This window comes from Platichthys flesus, chromosome 23 (genome assembly GCF_949316205.1).
Source record: "Platichthys flesus chromosome 23, fPlaFle2.1, whole genome shotgun sequence".
Taxonomy (NCBI): domain Eukaryota; kingdom Metazoa; phylum Chordata; class Actinopteri; order Pleuronectiformes; family Pleuronectidae; genus Platichthys; species Platichthys flesus.
This window is the reverse complement of record NC_084967.1, coordinates 6,578,113-6,596,264: the sequence shown is the minus strand read 5'-3', so window position 1 is coordinate 6,596,264 and position 18,152 is coordinate 6,578,113. Positions and strand designations below refer to the sequence as shown.

At 41.8% G+C, this 18,152-nt stretch overlaps 1 protein-coding gene across 5 annotated transcripts in view; it reads right to left on the bottom strand.

Moving 5' to 3' along the window:
* The window catches only part of LOC133948655 (kinesin-like protein KIF21A), a 33,137-nt gene extending 20,226 nt beyond the window's left edge, over window positions 1-12,911 (bottom strand). For all 5 annotated transcript variants that reach the window (XM_062382562.1, XM_062382564.1, XM_062382560.1 and 2 more), the window contains exons 1-2: window positions 12,551-12,911; window positions 958-1,180 (exon numbers count right to left, since the gene is read on the bottom strand). In XM_062382562.1, the coding sequence (XP_062238546.1) occupies window positions 958-1,180; window positions 12,551-12,594 (267 nt within the window). In that variant the 5' untranslated portion in view covers window positions 12,595-12,911. The remainder of the gene's footprint in view (window positions 1-957; window positions 1,181-12,550) is intronic.
* Window positions 12,912-18,152: the final 5,241 nt, after the last annotated feature.

The following is an 18,152-nucleotide window of genomic DNA, read 5'->3' as shown; positions in this document are numbered from 1 at the left end:
GCGAGGAGAGAATAACGGACAGAGAGAAGAGGAGCAAAGGGGAAGACTAAAAAAAGAGAGGGAAAGTTTAACTACTGTCATTCGGCTCAAGAGCGTCAGCCTCAGCATGAGAGGCACTGTAAGAGAGTGAACAGTCTCTTCTCTATGTCCATTTTACTTCTGATAGACGGAGAATTACAAAACATCACCTACTCCCAAAATTCTCTAAAAATAAATTGAAAAAAGGGAGGAGATGGTGCGACGCCTCTTGTTTGAGTGCAAGTTGTGACATATCATTTTCCTGCCGAAGAATGAAACAACCACATGGTTCTCGAGCTGCGGGAAGCAGAGATGAGTTGCCATCATGTCTCATTGAAATATTTTATTCAAACTCATACTGATTTGATGTAGACAAATCTTTATGTCCAGATGATTTCTTTGCTTGGCTGCTCCTTTAATTTGCCTCATGTGTTTCAGTTATTAGTTCCATTCATGTATTTGAATGCCAACTCAGAATGCTGAGAAAAAGTACTGAATATTTATTCTTAAATGTTTAGACAACAGTGTCATTGGAAATTCACTTAAACAGAATCAATGTGTAAATCATATATATATACATATATATATATATATATATATATATATATATATATGTCTGTGGTTCGCATTCTGATCCTCTGATGATATTTTTGTGTCGGTGCTGCCAAAATCCCAAACACTAACTGCTCTGTTAGTCTGATCTATCAGGGCTGATATAAAGCAGGTCTGAACGTGTTGGCTGATCGTGTATTGACAGAGCCCTAGTGGCTGTGAGGCTGCTCACTCCCTCTAATGATATGAGATGAAAGCATCTCCATAACACATCTTTTGATTGTGGACGCAGCTCCCTCCCCTCGAGCGGTGGAAAGTCAAACTGTGCACAAATTTGATTGTGTGTGTGTGTGTGTGTGTGTGCTGTGCCACTTTGTGTTGAACAACCTGTCCGTAAGCGAAGATGGTGGCATTGTAGCCCTCTAAGCAGCCGTCGATGAGGCTCTCTGTGCAGTGGGTGTAGATGGCATCCTGCTGGCTGTCCATGTCGAAGACGTGGTCATAAGTGAAGGCCTTATCCTTACCCAGCACCACTTGGGGCTCTCCAGGCATCACATATGTACAGATGTGGCATCCCTCGATCTTTTCTTTGGCCAGCTGAGGACGAATCCTGGTAGGAGAGACAAAGAGAGAAAGAAATGTCATAAGTGTGAAGGCCATATACCAGGGTGAAGAAATGAAGTGTTTTCTAGAGACGGATGACGTCTTAAGCTGAAGTATTCATTCTCAGCAGTGGATGCATCAGAGCTACTCTATTGGACAAATATCTAAACCTTGGTTCATTACGCCAATCTATTGTTATGTATTCTGTTCCAGCAGAGATATTATGTACCGTCCTACAAATACTGAAATAGAGAAAACTGGACTCTGTATAACAACAAAAACGTGTTGTGAATTTCAAAATATTTCATCCTGGGATGGAGGGGCCCAAAAATAAGACAATGCATGCTAAGGAAAAAATAATAAAACTTTCCATAACAATACGGATACATTTTAAGGATAACCAGGGGCCTTTCAATAGTATATTGCCATTAAATGGCTTTAAGCTGTCCTGTTAAATAAAAGTACTAGATACAATAGTTTTAAGTTTCATTGTAAAATTCAGACATTTTCAACGCCCTTGTTTCTTTGGATGTGTGCTAGTGGGTGTGTAAGAAAGAGGCAAAGTGCAGCTGTCTGTACATGCATCAGCAGACTGATCAAGTATTTGCCATACGTGATTGATCATTACAGGTTTGATTGTAAAAAAAAGAGCTGCAGATGATGCTGTGCAAAGTGTGTGTGTAGGACCATACAGTGCCCTCACTGTTCATGGGGTGAGAGAGAGAGAGAGAGAGAGAGAGAGAGAGAGAGAGAGAGAGAGAGAGAGAGAGAGAGAGAGAGAGAGAGAGAGAGAGAGAGAGAGAGAGAGAGAGAGAGAGAGAGAGAGAGAGAGAGAGAGAGAGAGAGAGAGCGCTCTGGGCAAACAGTCCCACCCTGGATTTCATTAAGGAATCGCTTATGTTTGTTTTAGAGCAGAGAAAACACACTGTTATGACATCATTTCCTCCCATGATGCCCCTGTGCCTCTCATCACTGCACTCACTGTCCGACTGGAGAGGAAGGGGAAATATGGGAGGCAGAACAGGGAAATATATGAGGGTTTACCAGGGAAATAAACAGCTAAATGTTTGAGATAACACTGAAATACTCTGTAATAATATTGGAAAGGTATTTGAAAAAAAAGAAAATACTGGAAATATCCTGTACAGCTACAGTCAAAATTAACCCAGATGGACCTCAGACACCTGAGAATCTCAGAAGAACCTTTTTATAAATGGCTACTATTGTTGCTCTCTGCTAGCAGGCATAACTGTGTGTGTGTAGGTTGGGGGGTTTGGGGGGGAGAGCGAGCGAGAGAGAAAGGATCTTGGGTTTTGCATTCAGTTTGCATTCTGTATGCAATACTTGTGTGTGCTCATTGTGTGTGCATGCGTTTCCATTAAAAGACTGTCCCATTTGTCACAGCAAGAGTCTATGGAACGTCTGAATGGCTTAGAAACACATTCAGAGGGTAAGGGAGGGAGGGATACACATAAAAAGCACAAGAGGGAAATAAGTAAAAAGTAGAGGCAAGTGAAGTTGTCGTACCAACAAACAACCACAGAGGTGTCATTGTGTGTGTGTGCATGTGTGCGTGTGTGTGTGTGTGTGTCATCAGATCCCAGCTATTTAGCAGACGCTCTCTGGGATTACAGGCCGCTGATGCAGGTTTGAGGAGAAACACAAACCTTCCTGCAGTAACTGAACACCTACGGAGGATTAGCTCTGTCAGCTTCTGTTGTGGAGCAGCAGGACAACACAATGTTCAATAGAAATGGCAGTTTACACGACGAAAGATGTGGGTTATGTGGGCATTAGCTTTAATATTGATAGTTGAGGCTGATGTCAAATACGTACACCTAGAGAATCCTACTATAGGGGCAGCAGTGTGTGGATCTTCTATTGGTCTTTACAGTTGATCCTGTAACGGATCAACTGAGGGGAGGCTGGAGCCAATACCTGCTAACATTGGACGAGAGGTCGAGGTACATTTCCGAAGCCAATCACATGGCCAACATACAGAGACAAACAACCTATAGGCTATTTAGAGTCTCCAATCAAAGTAACCTGCATGACATAGAGAAAGATCCCTTGATGTGAGGTGATAGTGCTAACCACTATACCACCACGCGACCCCAATCATACCATTATTTTGAAAATCCTACCCCATTGAGTTGTCAGTGAAGGAGAGTTATTTATTTTATTAAAAATGAGAGCAAAAAAAAAAACATGATTGTTGTTGTTCATTTAAAGTCTGTCCAGTTTGGAGCCAGTTAACTGAGTCATGGTTTTCAGACTCTTAAACTTCAAGGACCCCTTATAAAGTGACACAAACTAAACCACGGATTTAGACTCTACAAGCTCTTATGGATATTAAGATTTGCTCCAATAAAAATTGTTACCAGGACAACCTAAGAACTAAGCCAAGTAAAAGACAATCATTCGGATTCTGTGCATATTATTGAAAACTCGATTATTTAAGGAAAGGGGAATTATTATAACATTATACATTAGAACATTTGTTTCAAAGTAAAAGGGAGCAGACTTTGAAGTTGTGGCTAAAAGTCACACACTCTGCATAAGAAGAAGAAGAACAGCACACACTGCTGAGACACACAATCACAGGCTCCATTGATAATATAACAACATTGATTAGTACTGCTTTATGTTTTTCGTAAAAGCTCATTAATCTATGTGCAACGGTGATGGAGAATAAGAGAAACTGATGTCAGTGTTACAGTCAGAGGCTTCCCGTCAGCTGAGGTCATCAGACTTAATGGAAGCATGGTTTAGGAGTCAATCTGCATTAATCCCTTTGGCCACTTTCCTAAAACTCGAGTGATTTCTGTAATCCCACATAACAATGGAGGCACTCACTGCTACTTACAGCAAGGGTGTAAAGTCACTGGGTTATTGTTCACTTTGAGAGTTTTCAATAAGTGTAACAAAATAGATGTCAAATTTAGAAAATGTTTGATTCAGTAGGAAAACACTGGTGGCACTCAATAGCTGCTGAAATGGAACTAGATCAAGTCTGCATCAGTGCAGCCCCTTTCAGAACAAATGTCAAGTCAATCTTACTGTGTTCGTCTCCACAAAGCAGTGATCGGGTTCTACGACATCCCCAGGGTCGTCCATTCATAAAGGAACAATGGATTGGCCGGAGAGGAAAAGATATGTCGGACAAAATGTCAGCAGAGAGAGACATAAAGAGAAAGAAGGGGACACAGACGAGACACGATGGGAACATCCCAGACCAAAACGACGATGGCAATCTCTGCGTAAGGAGGCAGCTCGTAGTAGGACAGAACACAAAAAACATACTAGGTTTACACTGCAAGTTGTACTCGTAATATATATTTCCCCAAATATCCTATTTGTAATTCATGGGTAAAACCTGAAAAACTCGAGCCTCGTGCCGACTACTGCTATCTTACATTATTTGATTTCTGATGGTGTGTCACATATCTCAAATAGATAAGAGTTCACGTTTCTTAGCCTCGCTGTACATGATGTTCGAGTACTGTTGAACAACGGACCTCTATTTTGATTATATTCTTGGGTGTGTATATATTCACAACTCACACGAACTCTGGCATCAAACACCTCACTTAAACACAAACAGGTGAAGGATAAGCAAGGTGTGAAGAGCGTCCCGCTGCTGTATTATTAGTATGACTGACTGATAGACTTCAGCTGTGATTAGGATCTGGCAGGCTTCGGTCTGTGGTTCCACCCAAAACACTTTTTTTCCTGGTCGCTGAATAAGGGCTGCCCTTCAGCGCTGCGGAGACTTACAGAACTAATCCACCTTCTAGGGTGACACAGGCAGGCTCCACACGGGCTGCGTCTCCAGGAAATCCAACCCAGGCGCTTCTTAAAGGTGCACATTCAATCACTTGTGCGCAAGCGTGTATCTGCACTGTTCAGCTACTCGTTCCTTCTTTCACGTTTCATATTTAATTTCAAATCAAGAAACATCTATTGAATATAAAATGTGAAAACAGGTCACAGGTAACTACACACACAGACAGACTCACACACACACACTCACATACACATATCAGGGGCCCCAAGGAAGAGTCAAAACCTGTGTGTAATTAACCGCTCAAAGCATAAATCTACTGTGACAGTTTTGGCCCGATGGCTGGAACACTAAGAAGAAAACTGCTAAGAAGTTCCTGAGTCTAAGGGATTAAAGGGTTACATTTAACCAGTGAATTTGATCACCAGGCCAGTACATTATTACAAAGGGGTTTGTTGTTGCTTAAATGAAAGATGAAAAATATCAGTGCCTAAAATGAAAGAAACCTTCTTATTTATATATATATATATTCTTGACGCCTCTTTTGACATTTTAGTTTTAGTCCATGCCCCATTTACCAAATTGGAGAAGCAGGATACATGTCCTACACTGCAGCCAGCAACCAGGTGGCGATGAAGACACTTTGGCTTCACTTTTTGGGCGCTGTCACATATGGTCAGTATAGAAAAAAGAAGAAAAGGAAATTGCAAATACTTCGGAACACTGGTCAATAAAAGAAGAAAATTTAATCCTGCAAGAGCTGAAAAGGTGAAGCACTCACACACGCACACGTTGTAGTTCATATACCTATTCAAACAATACACACATTATAGACACACACACAGAGGGGCTTTGTCAGCCTCTCCCCACGTGACAGATCTCGTTAGTCTCCTGCTCTTAGTCTCATTACCGCGATTACAGCGACAGCCTGAGAAATAGTGTACTTACTCCTCAAGTGCACACCCACCCACACCCACACCTTTTGAGGTTTTAAGTTCAGTGGAAAGAAAATATAATGGAAGTTCAAAAATCTTTACGAGTTTAAACACAAAATTATTCTAGTTAATGTTCTAATTGACACTGTTTGCAGCATAAACGTCCACCAACACAGAAACCCATTAAGAAGAAATATTACTTTAATGGATACCACCTCCTTGCTAAATTTGACTTTATAAATGACAAATTTTTGGATCTGATCCTGGCAAAGATAAAAGAATATCATTATGTAAAGAATATATAATCAATATAACTGTTCTAATGAGCAGCAGAATGTGATGTGGGGAAACAAGTAATGTAAGACACTGATAAAAAAAGAGATGAGTCAGCCTTACACCAGCATGCTGCTGATCTAATCCTTCTTTAAACCCAGCCAATCAAATCACATGCTGCCCTCATCAGCAATTTACTCTCCTGCAGGGATCAGCCGACCATTGTGACACAGTGACAAAGCCAGATGCTTCCTTTCTGCCTATACACTAAAATCGAATCTGAAGTAATCTAATTTTTGGTTTAGTTTTGTGGTTCACTTCAGTCGCTGGGTAACAGCTGCACCCAGTGAGCCGGCACAAACAGAGAGGAAGATCTGAGCCCAGGCAACCAACATCATCATCCCTTCAGTCTGACTCATCACCTGACATCATCATATAAAGTCACAAATCTCTGGATCTAAGATTTATTCAAGAAACACCACATTCAGCCAAACACAAGGAAGACTTTCTGCAGCCGTTTGTGCCTTTAAAAACTCACTTTATAAATAAAATAAATAAAAAATATGACGTATCCGACCATGTTGGAGATATGCGGATACTTAATTATTGTGTCAGTGTTTGTTCCCCTATCAAAATGCATGTCCCCTTATCTCAGCTTTAAGAAACTTAATGAATCTACTTAATAAACACCCAGTGATAGTCCCACAGCCAGAGAAATGTCTTGGAAAGAGCATGTGAGGAAATCTCAGGTGGAAGTGCCGAGTTTTGAGATCAGTCACAGGCTGAACTCAACACAAACACACAATTAAGCCCATTCAACTAAACACGATACCATGCCAACTATATTATTGCCACTGTGTGTAGAGATGGAACACTGGTTGAACAGAGTGGCTGCACTCAGGCCTCTACAACGACTGAGACTAAGCAGCTGAAGAATGTCCGAGTGTTCTGACGAAGATGTGATCGGACTGTGGACTGATGACAGAGATGCCGACCAGCAGAGGTTAATGAGGGACCACGCTGCTCTGCACACACATACGCGCACATGCAGGTACACACACACACACACACACACACACACACACACACACACACACACACACACACACACACACACACACACACACACACACACACACACACACACACACACACACACACACACACACACACACACACACACACACACACACACACACACACACACACACACACAGTCAGAGGCCTTTGTTAAAATGTTAATACTGAAAAGCTACTCTCTCTATTCTTCAAGACTGTGTGACGGATAAATTATCCTACCACAGTGTTCATTCACATCCTTTAAAATGCGTGTGTATTTGTGTTCTTGTGTGTTTCGGGGATGCCTTCAGGTACACTTATGTTCTTATGTAACAATATGCACAAACACACACATAAACAGCACAGTTTATTTATAGCATAAGCCAGCAGGTGCACGTGGGTATTTGTTTTTTCTATGATGTGTGTTGTGTGTGTGTGTATGTGTGTGTAGACCGGCTAATGGCCGCCCTGAGCAAGAGGATGAATGAGAAGAGAGAAATGATGGAAGGATAGAGAAGAGTTAAAGTCTTTATGGACAGTGAAAATGGGACAAAGACCTGCTGCAGTTTAAAGCACCAGCAGAACAACAATAGTGTTTTTATAGTAACAGTCTTTACATTGTGGAGCAGCTGCGCTTGACATCGAGAGTCAATTCACTGTAGCTCTCTCTTCAGCGAGCCTCTGAGAGCCTTCAAGAACAAGTGAGTGCAGCCAGACCCAGGCTTAGTTAAACTGCTATATGCCACAGTAAGGACTGATTTCCTCTTATTCTCGATAAAGGATGCATCCTTGATGTTTGACCAGTCCATGTGACGTAATCAAGACGTATGGAGAACAGGTTCTGATGTGAAAACAGCAAGATGGTGATGTCACCAAAGGGCGTTTAAGTGTGGAGACAAAGGGGCCGGGGGAGACAAAGAGCTGACTCAGTGTTTTAGTCCCCACCACAGCTTGGACCTTCATGTGGTGATAATGACATTCATTCAGAGGATCACTGCTGCGAACCCTGATCTCGGAAAGGACTCCCCGTCGCCATGGTGATGGCTAAAACAAACTGAAATGGGGAAGGGCTCTGTGGTCAGCTCTGACTGCTTCCTGGGTCAAAGGTCGCAAGGGAAGAAAGAGGGAGAGGTGGCAGAGGAGGGCGGCTACTATCACCTTGACACACACAAACACACAATTGCTTTGACATAAATTTATGGCACATTGAAATATGCTAAAGTTAAGGTAAAAAGCAGTATCATGTTGCAAAAATCCATTTATTATAGAATCAACCTTTGCCTGTGCTGCTTAGACGAAAGTTATTGAATGTCTCAGCTATCACATGGCAGCAGCTGGCAGATGGTTTGCGTCTCAGTTCACTTGAGTTGCTTCATGAATATTTATCGTGAATATGCCTGGAAAAACACAGGTTCTCACACACACACACACACACGCGCGCACACGCACACACACACCTTTTGTGTCATGGCAGCAGGCCCATAGCCTCTGCCCTCAAACATAATACACAGAGGTCAGAGGGGAGGCCCCTGTGTTTGACAGCCACTAAGAGGAACCAATAGGAGACTATTTGGATATTGGTAAAAGATCAGAGCTGCCGGGGGTTTTCTTATTTCTTGTTTCTATTCAAGAATTTTTGTTATGTGATGCATTTGGCAATTATGGTATACATTAAAAAAATTTGTATTGCTTTTACTAGATCAATATCCCTTTGATTACTATGACAACAATTCATATTGTTATCTGTTCATCTGGAGAATATTAATCGTTTGTCTATAAAATATCGGAGAACACTGAACAATGTTAAAACATTTTTTTCCAGAATGAGAGTTATTGAATCGCTTGTTTAAGCAAATTATCATCATGTCATTTTTGATCGTTTCTGCTCCCGCCTTAGTTGAGCAAGGCTTTCAATCCAATCTATATATATATATATATCAATGCTGCCATAAACGTTATTCGATGTTAACCTTAATCTCCAACGAAACTTTCACTTGTCATGTGGAAGGATTGAAGAGGATTAAAAAATACATTTCCAGTTTCCTGCTTTCAAGAACACTCACTCCATCCTTTCCAATTAAGGAGGAAGAAGAAGCTCTTCTAAATTTAGCCGTAAGAAACCTGAATCCCTCGCTGTTGAACAATTCGGACTCTGAATTATTCAAGATGCACTTCAAGGATATTGACAAACCAATCAGTCACATAACTGTGGCTCCTTCAGGCAAGCTCTTTACCACAACTTGGATATATCGTTAACTTCTTGTATTGCTTTGTCATTGAAAATGGGAAAAGAAAAACATGTGCATGACTGTGCGTGCATAAACACACACACACACTAGAGAACAAGGATATTGATAGCAAATACTGAGTGTGTTTGCGAAAGGAGTAATACTGTGCATCTGTGTGCTGTCAGATGTGCAACAGCAATATTTAAAACCTCGGATGACAGATCTCAACTTTAAAAAACCTCACTGAAGTAACAGGAAAGTGTATTTCCTGTTACATCATCTTTCCAGTAATAAATCAAAATGCAAAATAAGACAAAGAAATGTCATCTCTCTGTTCAAGCTCCAGGCGTAGTCAAAAAAAACAACAGAAAGAGGATGATAAAGTTGTGTTTCATCACTCTTGAAATGTTGGGCTGGGGGATTAGGAACCTGCTAACAGACAGTGTTAGACTCACAGGCTGAGGCAGGTACCGGCCATAAATATACACACAGACACACACACACAGACACACACACACACACAGACACACACACACACACACACACACACACACACACACACACACAGCTACCTAAACTATGACAGAGCGGTGAGAAATTGTCAGTCAAAATCTTTAAGAAGTTCACGCTCAACCACAAATATAACCCCCCCAAATAATTAGGATGTTGCCACGGCGACTAACCAAGCTGAAAACAACAACGTGAAACTGTGGTATGATGATTTGGAAGCAGATGAAAATAAGGTGTCACCACCAGTGATTGTTCGGCAAAGATAAAGTTGGTGATTTGGGCTACATCAAGTCAGATGTAATTATGTAGCTTGATGTACGATGATAGATTCAAAGAAAGATACAGGCAAAAAGACATTAACAGAAGCATAAGAGAGAATCAGGCAGAAATTATATCAAAATGGTCTGCCTTTAAATCAAATCTTAAATGATCGATGGTGGGCTCAGTTGACCTGATTTGGGGCAGGAGATTGTTTCAGGGCTTGGGGGCAGCAGCAGGAAAAAACCTGCCCGATACCGATATTAAGAAGTAAAAAATACAAAACATATTGGGCGATAAATATTTTTCAAAATGGCCATAAATCGGATTAAAGGTGAAAAGAAATAAGACGAAGGGACCACACAAAAATGTCGCCTGAACTTTTCAACAAGAACAGCGGCAGGTAGTTTCCACTCAAAAACACCAACATCTGTATATGAGCTGATATTTATATATAGGTTTGTATATGTGTGTGGTCGTTTGTTATTTTGTGCCTCAAAAGCTGAAACTTATAAAAAAAAGTGAGGAAACCAGACTATAATTCTGAAATCATCATCTTACCAACAAGACTTTTACAGCACTGCACAACCAGAGAGCATGATGGGAACCACTGACAGATTATTTACCATCAGCACAACGGAGAGATGGAGCCGGTAAAGTGAGTTGGCTCAGTAAACACATTTCTGGGTCAAAGTCTGAACGCACAATAACGAGAGAGAGAGAGAGAGAGAGAGAGAGAGAGAGAGAGAGAGAGAGAGAGAAAGAGAGAAAGAGAAACATGAGAGGAACAAGCTTTTGTCCCCTTCTCTTATACTGATCCAGTTCACATGACATCGCACAAAACACACACGCACTCACACACACTCACACATACACTCACACACACACAGACAAGCGCCTGCCCCACATCTCCAGCTGCAGCCCTATCATGTCAGTGTATGGATGTTTTTATTGATTTGTTGTGTGTTTTATTGAACGGCTTGTGTCTGGGTTGTTGATGCTTTGAACAGTTGCAAAAAAGAAAACAAATATCTCCCAGTGAAAAAAGCAATGACACCGACCAATATGTCAAGAGACTTTGTGGTGATAAAAGCTGTGTGTCTGAGTGTTAGACACACCTGTGTCTGTGTGTCGGCAGAGAAAACCATGTGATCTTCGCAGTGGAGTTAACACGTCACTCCCTGTTGCTGCCTGCTGCACCCAGCTGCTCCTCCTCCAACCTCCCGCTGTGTTGTGCATGTGTGAAAGGCGGACTCTGGGTAAACACTACTACATGGATAATGCATCCTAAGTGTCTCATGTTGTTTGTAAATATGAGTGAACGACTTTTCGCCCACATGTGTAATGTCAAGTTGAGAAGCACTGATTCGACCGCTGACCAGACGTTGACTGTCTCAGTTAGTCTGTTGTGTAAGTGGCAGCATGGATTGGCTCAGGGGACAAAGGTCAGATAAGCATGATACAGCAAATACAGGCACACTGACAGAAACAACACCACACGTACACATATACGACACAAAACGCCTGCGATGACATTTATTTTTCTATAAACATGTCACATGAGGAGACCATATTTAAATCCTGACTGTATCAGCCTCTGTGTGCTGTGCAGGAGAAACAGTGTGGGAAAAAGTTAGGTGTTAGTTCATCAGTCCCTCAAACGCTGGATCTTCATTCATGAATCCATAAATGCATGTCAATCATAAAATCTGCTTTAACCTGCAGCTTCAAAATAAAAGCACGTCTCGAGAAAGAAGGACGGGGGTACTGGCCCCAGCCTAAATCTGATTGGTCCCTGTCCTGTCATTTGTTTCCCTTGTTGATGTTTTTTATTTTTGAAAAATAAACTACTTGTTCATAAACAAAACTAACAATAACTGAAGTTAATGAAGTTTATTAGCACGCGTAATGGGGGAGATGAGGATTGAACCGCCAAACCTTTTGGTAAGAGGATGACACTGTGTAAATGTAATTGTGTAAATTGTGTCCCCCCCCACTACATGGCCCCCAAAAATGCTAGCTCCACCACCACTGCAGGAGACACAATGTATGGGGATGAGTGGGGTGTTCGTCATTGGTCTATAATCCATCAGCTACTGGATCTGCATTCATAAATCCACCTGCACGTGATCATGTTTATGAACAAAAGAATCATGCAGTCTGATCATAGAGGATTCTCACTGCAGCTTCAAAATAAAAGCACAGTGAGAGAAAGGAGGGTTGGGGGTACAAAGAGAGTGGGTGCACCGGATCAGGTCGTGCATGTGGTGCAGCAGGAACAACATGTGCGCGCTGGGAGCAGGTGTGACACGCGGAGGGAGCATCCTTACCTCAGGGCGACGCGCACCGAGCTCTCATCCGGCGCGACACTCATCTTGCTCCGCGTAAGAATAGCTTGATTTCCCCCTTTTCCTCTTTTTATCCTCTTAGAAGAAGAGAGAGAGCCTTCTCCTCCTCCTTCCTTCTCTACCTTCACTAAAGCGCGTCTTATCCTGAGCCGCCGCCTCCTCCTTCACCTCCTCCTCCTCCTCCTCTTAACCCGCCTGGAAATAACAGCCATGTTGTTTTGCACTACAGATTACGATCGGATCTATTTCGTCTGTAGCTCGTAGTGATCCGGCGGATCCACAGTCATGGTCTGCTATCAGTCTCCGGTCTGAGCAGCAGTGTGTGGCGCACCGTGCGTCAAGAGCCGAGTGTGTGATTCCCAAGATGCAGCAGGACGTCACTAGACTCCTCCTCCTGTGCTGAGCCACCAACAGACACAAACACACACCGACACACACGCACACACAGACACCCTCACACACAAACACACACCCACAAAGCCCTTGTACCAAATAATAATAATAATATTTTGAACATAAGGCCTACTAAATTATAAAATGTAAAATAAAAATTTAATTAACTTATGTAGAAAAAGGCTTCTTCTACTTCTACTCTTCATAGTTATAATTATAACAGCCTTTTTTACCTTCTAACATTTGAGCTATTAGGACTCATTAATGCATCCACAATTAACAGATAGTCATTAAAACTATATGAATTTAAACAATTTATTTTCTATTTGAGCATAAGTTTGACTGCCAACAGCAGGTTTGTGTTTGTGTGAAGAGTCATCTTGTGGTCAATTTATGTTACTGCATGTTGGATTATTGGATGTGCGCCATCTTCTGGTCAACCTATGTTATGGCCCTGCTGGATTCTTGGACGCGCTGCCATCTTGTGGTCAACCTATATTACTGCACTGTTGGATCATGGACTTCCCCTCATGTGGTCAACCTATGTTACTACACTGTTGGATTCATGGACGTGCCCTCTTGTGTTACTTCACTGTTGGATTCATGACGTGCCCTCTTGTGGTCAGCTTAGGATACTGCACTGGTGGATTCTTATAAGTGTGCTGCCATCGTGTGGTCAGTTTATGTTACTGCACTGTTGGATTCATGGATTTGCCCTGCTGTGGTCAACCTATGTTACTGCACTGTTGGATTCATGGACGTGCCCTCTTGTGGTCAACTTAAGTTCCTGTAGTTCACTGTCGTTCACTGTTGGATTATTGTACGCGCTGCCTTCTTCTGGTCAACCTATGTTACTGCACTGTTGGATTCATGGACATGGTGCCATCTTGTGGTCAACCTATATTACTGCATTGTTTGATTCATGGACGCGCTGCCATCTTGTGGTCAACCCATTTTACTGCACTGTTGGATTCATGGACATGCTGCCATCTTGTGGTCAACCTAGGTTACTGCACTGTTGGATCATGGACTTCCCCTTCTGTGGTCAACCTATGTTACTACACTGTTGGATTCATGGACGTGCCCTCTTGTGTTACTTCACTTGTTGGATTCATGACGTGCCCTCTTGTGGTCAACTTAGGATACTGCACTGGTGGATTCTTATAAGTGTGCTGCCGTCGTGTGGTCAGTTTATGTTACTGCACTGTTGGATTCATGGACGCGCTGCCATCTTGTGGTCAACCCCTTTTACTGCACTGTTGGATTCATGGACATGCTGCCATCTTGTGGTCAGCCTATGTTACTGCACTGTTGGATTCATGGACTTGCCCTGCTGTGGTCAACCTATGTTACTGCACTGTTGGATTCATGGACGTGCCCTCTTGTGGTCAACTTAAGTTACTGCACTGGTGGATTCTGGTGGACCACAAGGACGTGCCCTCTTGTGGTCAACTCAAGTTACTGCACTGGTGGATTCTTGGTACTTATTCTTCGACTTGGTCAACTAATGTTAATGCACTGTTGGATTCTTGAATCCAACAGTGCATTAACGTGTGCTGCCATCGTGTGTTCAACCTTTGTTACTGCAATGTTGGATTCATGGACATCGTGCCATCTTGTGGTCAACCTATGTTACTGCACTGTTGGATTCATGGACTTGCCCTCTTGTGGTCAACCCATGTTACTAGACTGTTGGATTCATAGACATGCTGCTATCTTGTGGTCAACCTTTCTGACTGCGCTGTTGGATTCATGGACGTGCCCTTTTGTTGTCAACTTAAGTTACTGCACCGGTGGATTCTTATAAGTGTGCTGCCATCTTGTGGTCAGTTTATGTTACTGCACTGTTGGATTCCTGGAACTGCTTCTTCGACGTGGTCAACTAATGTTAATGCACTGTTGGATTCTTGAACGTGTTGCCATCTTGTGATAAACTTGCATACAGTATGTGCAGTACTACAGTAGATATTTTTATTGTTTTTAAGAAAGTTACACAACAATAATAATATAACACAAGACATGACGGTTTGGATTTCCTTCTTAGGTTTTCTAGTGTATCCAGTTTGAATATCACATTACATGTCATTTAGCTGACGCTTTTGTCCAAAGCAACTTACAATTAGTACACTCAACATTAATGAGGGGCCATTTAGGGGTTCAGTATATGGCCAAATATGCAGATGGGAGAGAGTGGGGTTTGAACTGGCAACCTTCATGTTAGAGAAGCATCACTCTAACCACTAGGCCACACCGCCCGACAAGCATACAACAAACTGAAAACTTGACTGTTGTATGTGTTTTTAACCAGGACAGTTTTTTGGGCACTACTTTTTCCAGTTTGTAGTATCTTTTTTATCTTTATGAAATGTATCTTACTTTTATTGTTAATTAATTAACATCGTTAAAAGTTGTATTGTATCATATCGTATTGTATCTTATCTTTTGAAATAAAAGAGCTATTACATGTGTGACATGTCATTTATTTCTTATTCACATTTTAACAGCAGGCAAGTCTATATTGGATGGACATTATTGCAGAAGGGTGGGGGATGACCGATTGAAGCAATGAATACACAACTACTCATTTTTCAAAGCTGCATCATATAATTTTATTTACATGAAAAAACATCTACATTTTTCAACGTAAAGTGGTGTCGGCACATGATTTATTGAACCGATGCCCCGTATGTCAACGTACCTCCCGAGTCTAAGATTAAAGAAGACAGATCACTACACATGCAAAACATATATCAGTAGAGGTCATCGCTAATATTACAGCAATTCAAAATATAAAATATTTCTACATATTGGAGTTGGATTGCAAACGGAGCTCTTCTGAAAGTAACTATGTGTAAGATATAAACTGTAGTAATCCCCGGCTTTGAGGGATCGCTCCACGCTCTGTGTTCCAGGCACTCGCATCAATACCTCAGACACTATCAACCTTTCATAAGTATTGATCGGACTTTCCTGCTCCACTGGAATGACAGTTCAGATTGAGAAGCATTTTCCCGTCTTGTGATCCCAGTTCACACATCACATGTCCAGTCAGTCCAACGCTCTGAAAGCTCTACACGCACTATGAACACAATTATAAAACTCTTCATTATCAAACAACAATAATAAAACCTGTATGTAGACCACATGTATTCATTGTCTTCTCATACATAATGGACACATTCAATCTCTTACTTACAAACATAGAATCAGGGTTTCAGTGTCAAAGTGTTGTTAGTAAGGATGTCATTAATGTACACAGCAGGGTCACACTGAGTAGTGGGCTTTCTCTACTTGTGACCTGGGGGGACAATAACTGATGAGGTGCCATGTTAAGTGATATAGATGTTTTAATCCCCGACAACCTCACGTTGTTAAACGGGATTACACAAAGAGTATCGTATCCCTCTCATCACTTTCCTTAGCAGTGGGGTTTTGAACATGTGGAGGCTGGAGTCTTCTGCAGTATCCACTTTCGGTTCTGACCCGAACAAGTTGTCTTTTAACTTTTAACATTTTCCACATGCATTAATTTATTATTTAATTTATCAGTCAGGATTAATAACATGTGAATCTTAATGCAGGAATTTGGGGCCATGCTCTGTTGCAGGTTTATCGACTACGATCATTAGGATAACGGTTAAGCACTGATGCTATCATTACCAATGCACGCGTAGGGTTCACTACTCTAAACCCACAGTCCCCTCTTTGTCTGATAGTGACAAAATATGTAGTGTGAAAAGTTTTGGTGAAAAATTACTTAAACACATGATTCAGATCCCGAAAGAAGACGACTGCAATAAAGAAGGCACCTCATCTGTTCTTATCCCATCCTTTCAAAGTGATTCAAGCCCATTTACTGCCTATTATTCATTGCTGTTGTGTTTCAGGCACTATCTGCTCTGGAGCTGACCTTGTCTTCCAGTGTCTCTTTGCAGACTCTGCGTCATTCAGCAGCTCGTCTGCCCTCCTGTCAACAGAGTCTGACTGACTGATTCTGTACGTAATGCCCAAGACATGTAGCTTTTCAATACCAAATAAAATAAAAGTAATTGTTATCTTTAAAAGCATTCCAGTAACTGTTCCTTTGAGATGTTAAAGGAATTAATTTGACACTTTTGTCTTTAGTCACATTTCAGGGGACCAGAGTCTCAGTGTGTCCTTCAGTAACCTCGCAGCCGTCGTCCCGATCGGACCAGAGCTGCATTCAAATGCTCTGAAATTCTTTCACTAAACTAAAAGCCAAAAGAGGAGGTTTCCAAGCTTTAAAAAAAAGGAATCTCAAGGGAGGAGGGATGTGGCACTTCTGGAGTCTTGGATGCAGTCCGAGCTCAGGCTGGAGAAGAGGCCCGAGGAAGTCGTAACTTTGACGTGCATACCAAACAGCGTACATTACAGGTTCCAGCAAATCAGATGATGGAGGTGGAGTTTCTCTGAATTACAATAATAAGCTGTAGTGTTGGAAACAGGAGTCCACTGGTGATGTAACTGATTGTCCATTCTCGTTGAAAAGACACCCACATGGTGGCAGCGGCGTGCACGTTAAATAAACAGAGGTACTCTAACCAGTGACATGACTTCATATTATCACATTGTGCGCAGCCCTGCGCCTTGCCAGTGACATGGGCTGAGTGATGTAATCAGTTCAGTGTGACATTAAGATAAAGATGTTGTAAACGTTCCAGGAAAAGACTAATATTGCCCAAACGGCCGGGTCACTGATACCAACATTCCCAACAATATAATCCCACACAGATAAACCTGCAGGTTTCTATGTCCCCAGATCACTTCTCCTCTGCTGCTCCAAAACAGAAGTTGTGCTACAGACAAGAATCGTTTTGATTTCCAGTAGTGTAGCGTTTGCCAGAACTCACATAAATATCAGCAATTTGGCAATTTTCACGCTATAAATATGAATCGTGTTAGTATCGACCGATACACAAAGTCCAGATATCGGAATCTGCATCAAGAAGCAGAAAATAGGAACATCTCGAAAATAAATCCTGTGTGTCCCCTGCAACACACAGATTTCACCACAACTAGATTTTTCTGAAGTGCCAAATAGAATGTTAATTTATTCTGCGGAACAAACGTAACATTAAAAGTGAACAAAACACACTCAGAACAAAGGATGAACGACTGCACACATTGGATCCATGTGTCTATAGTGAAATCTGAGGACAATGGAGCACAT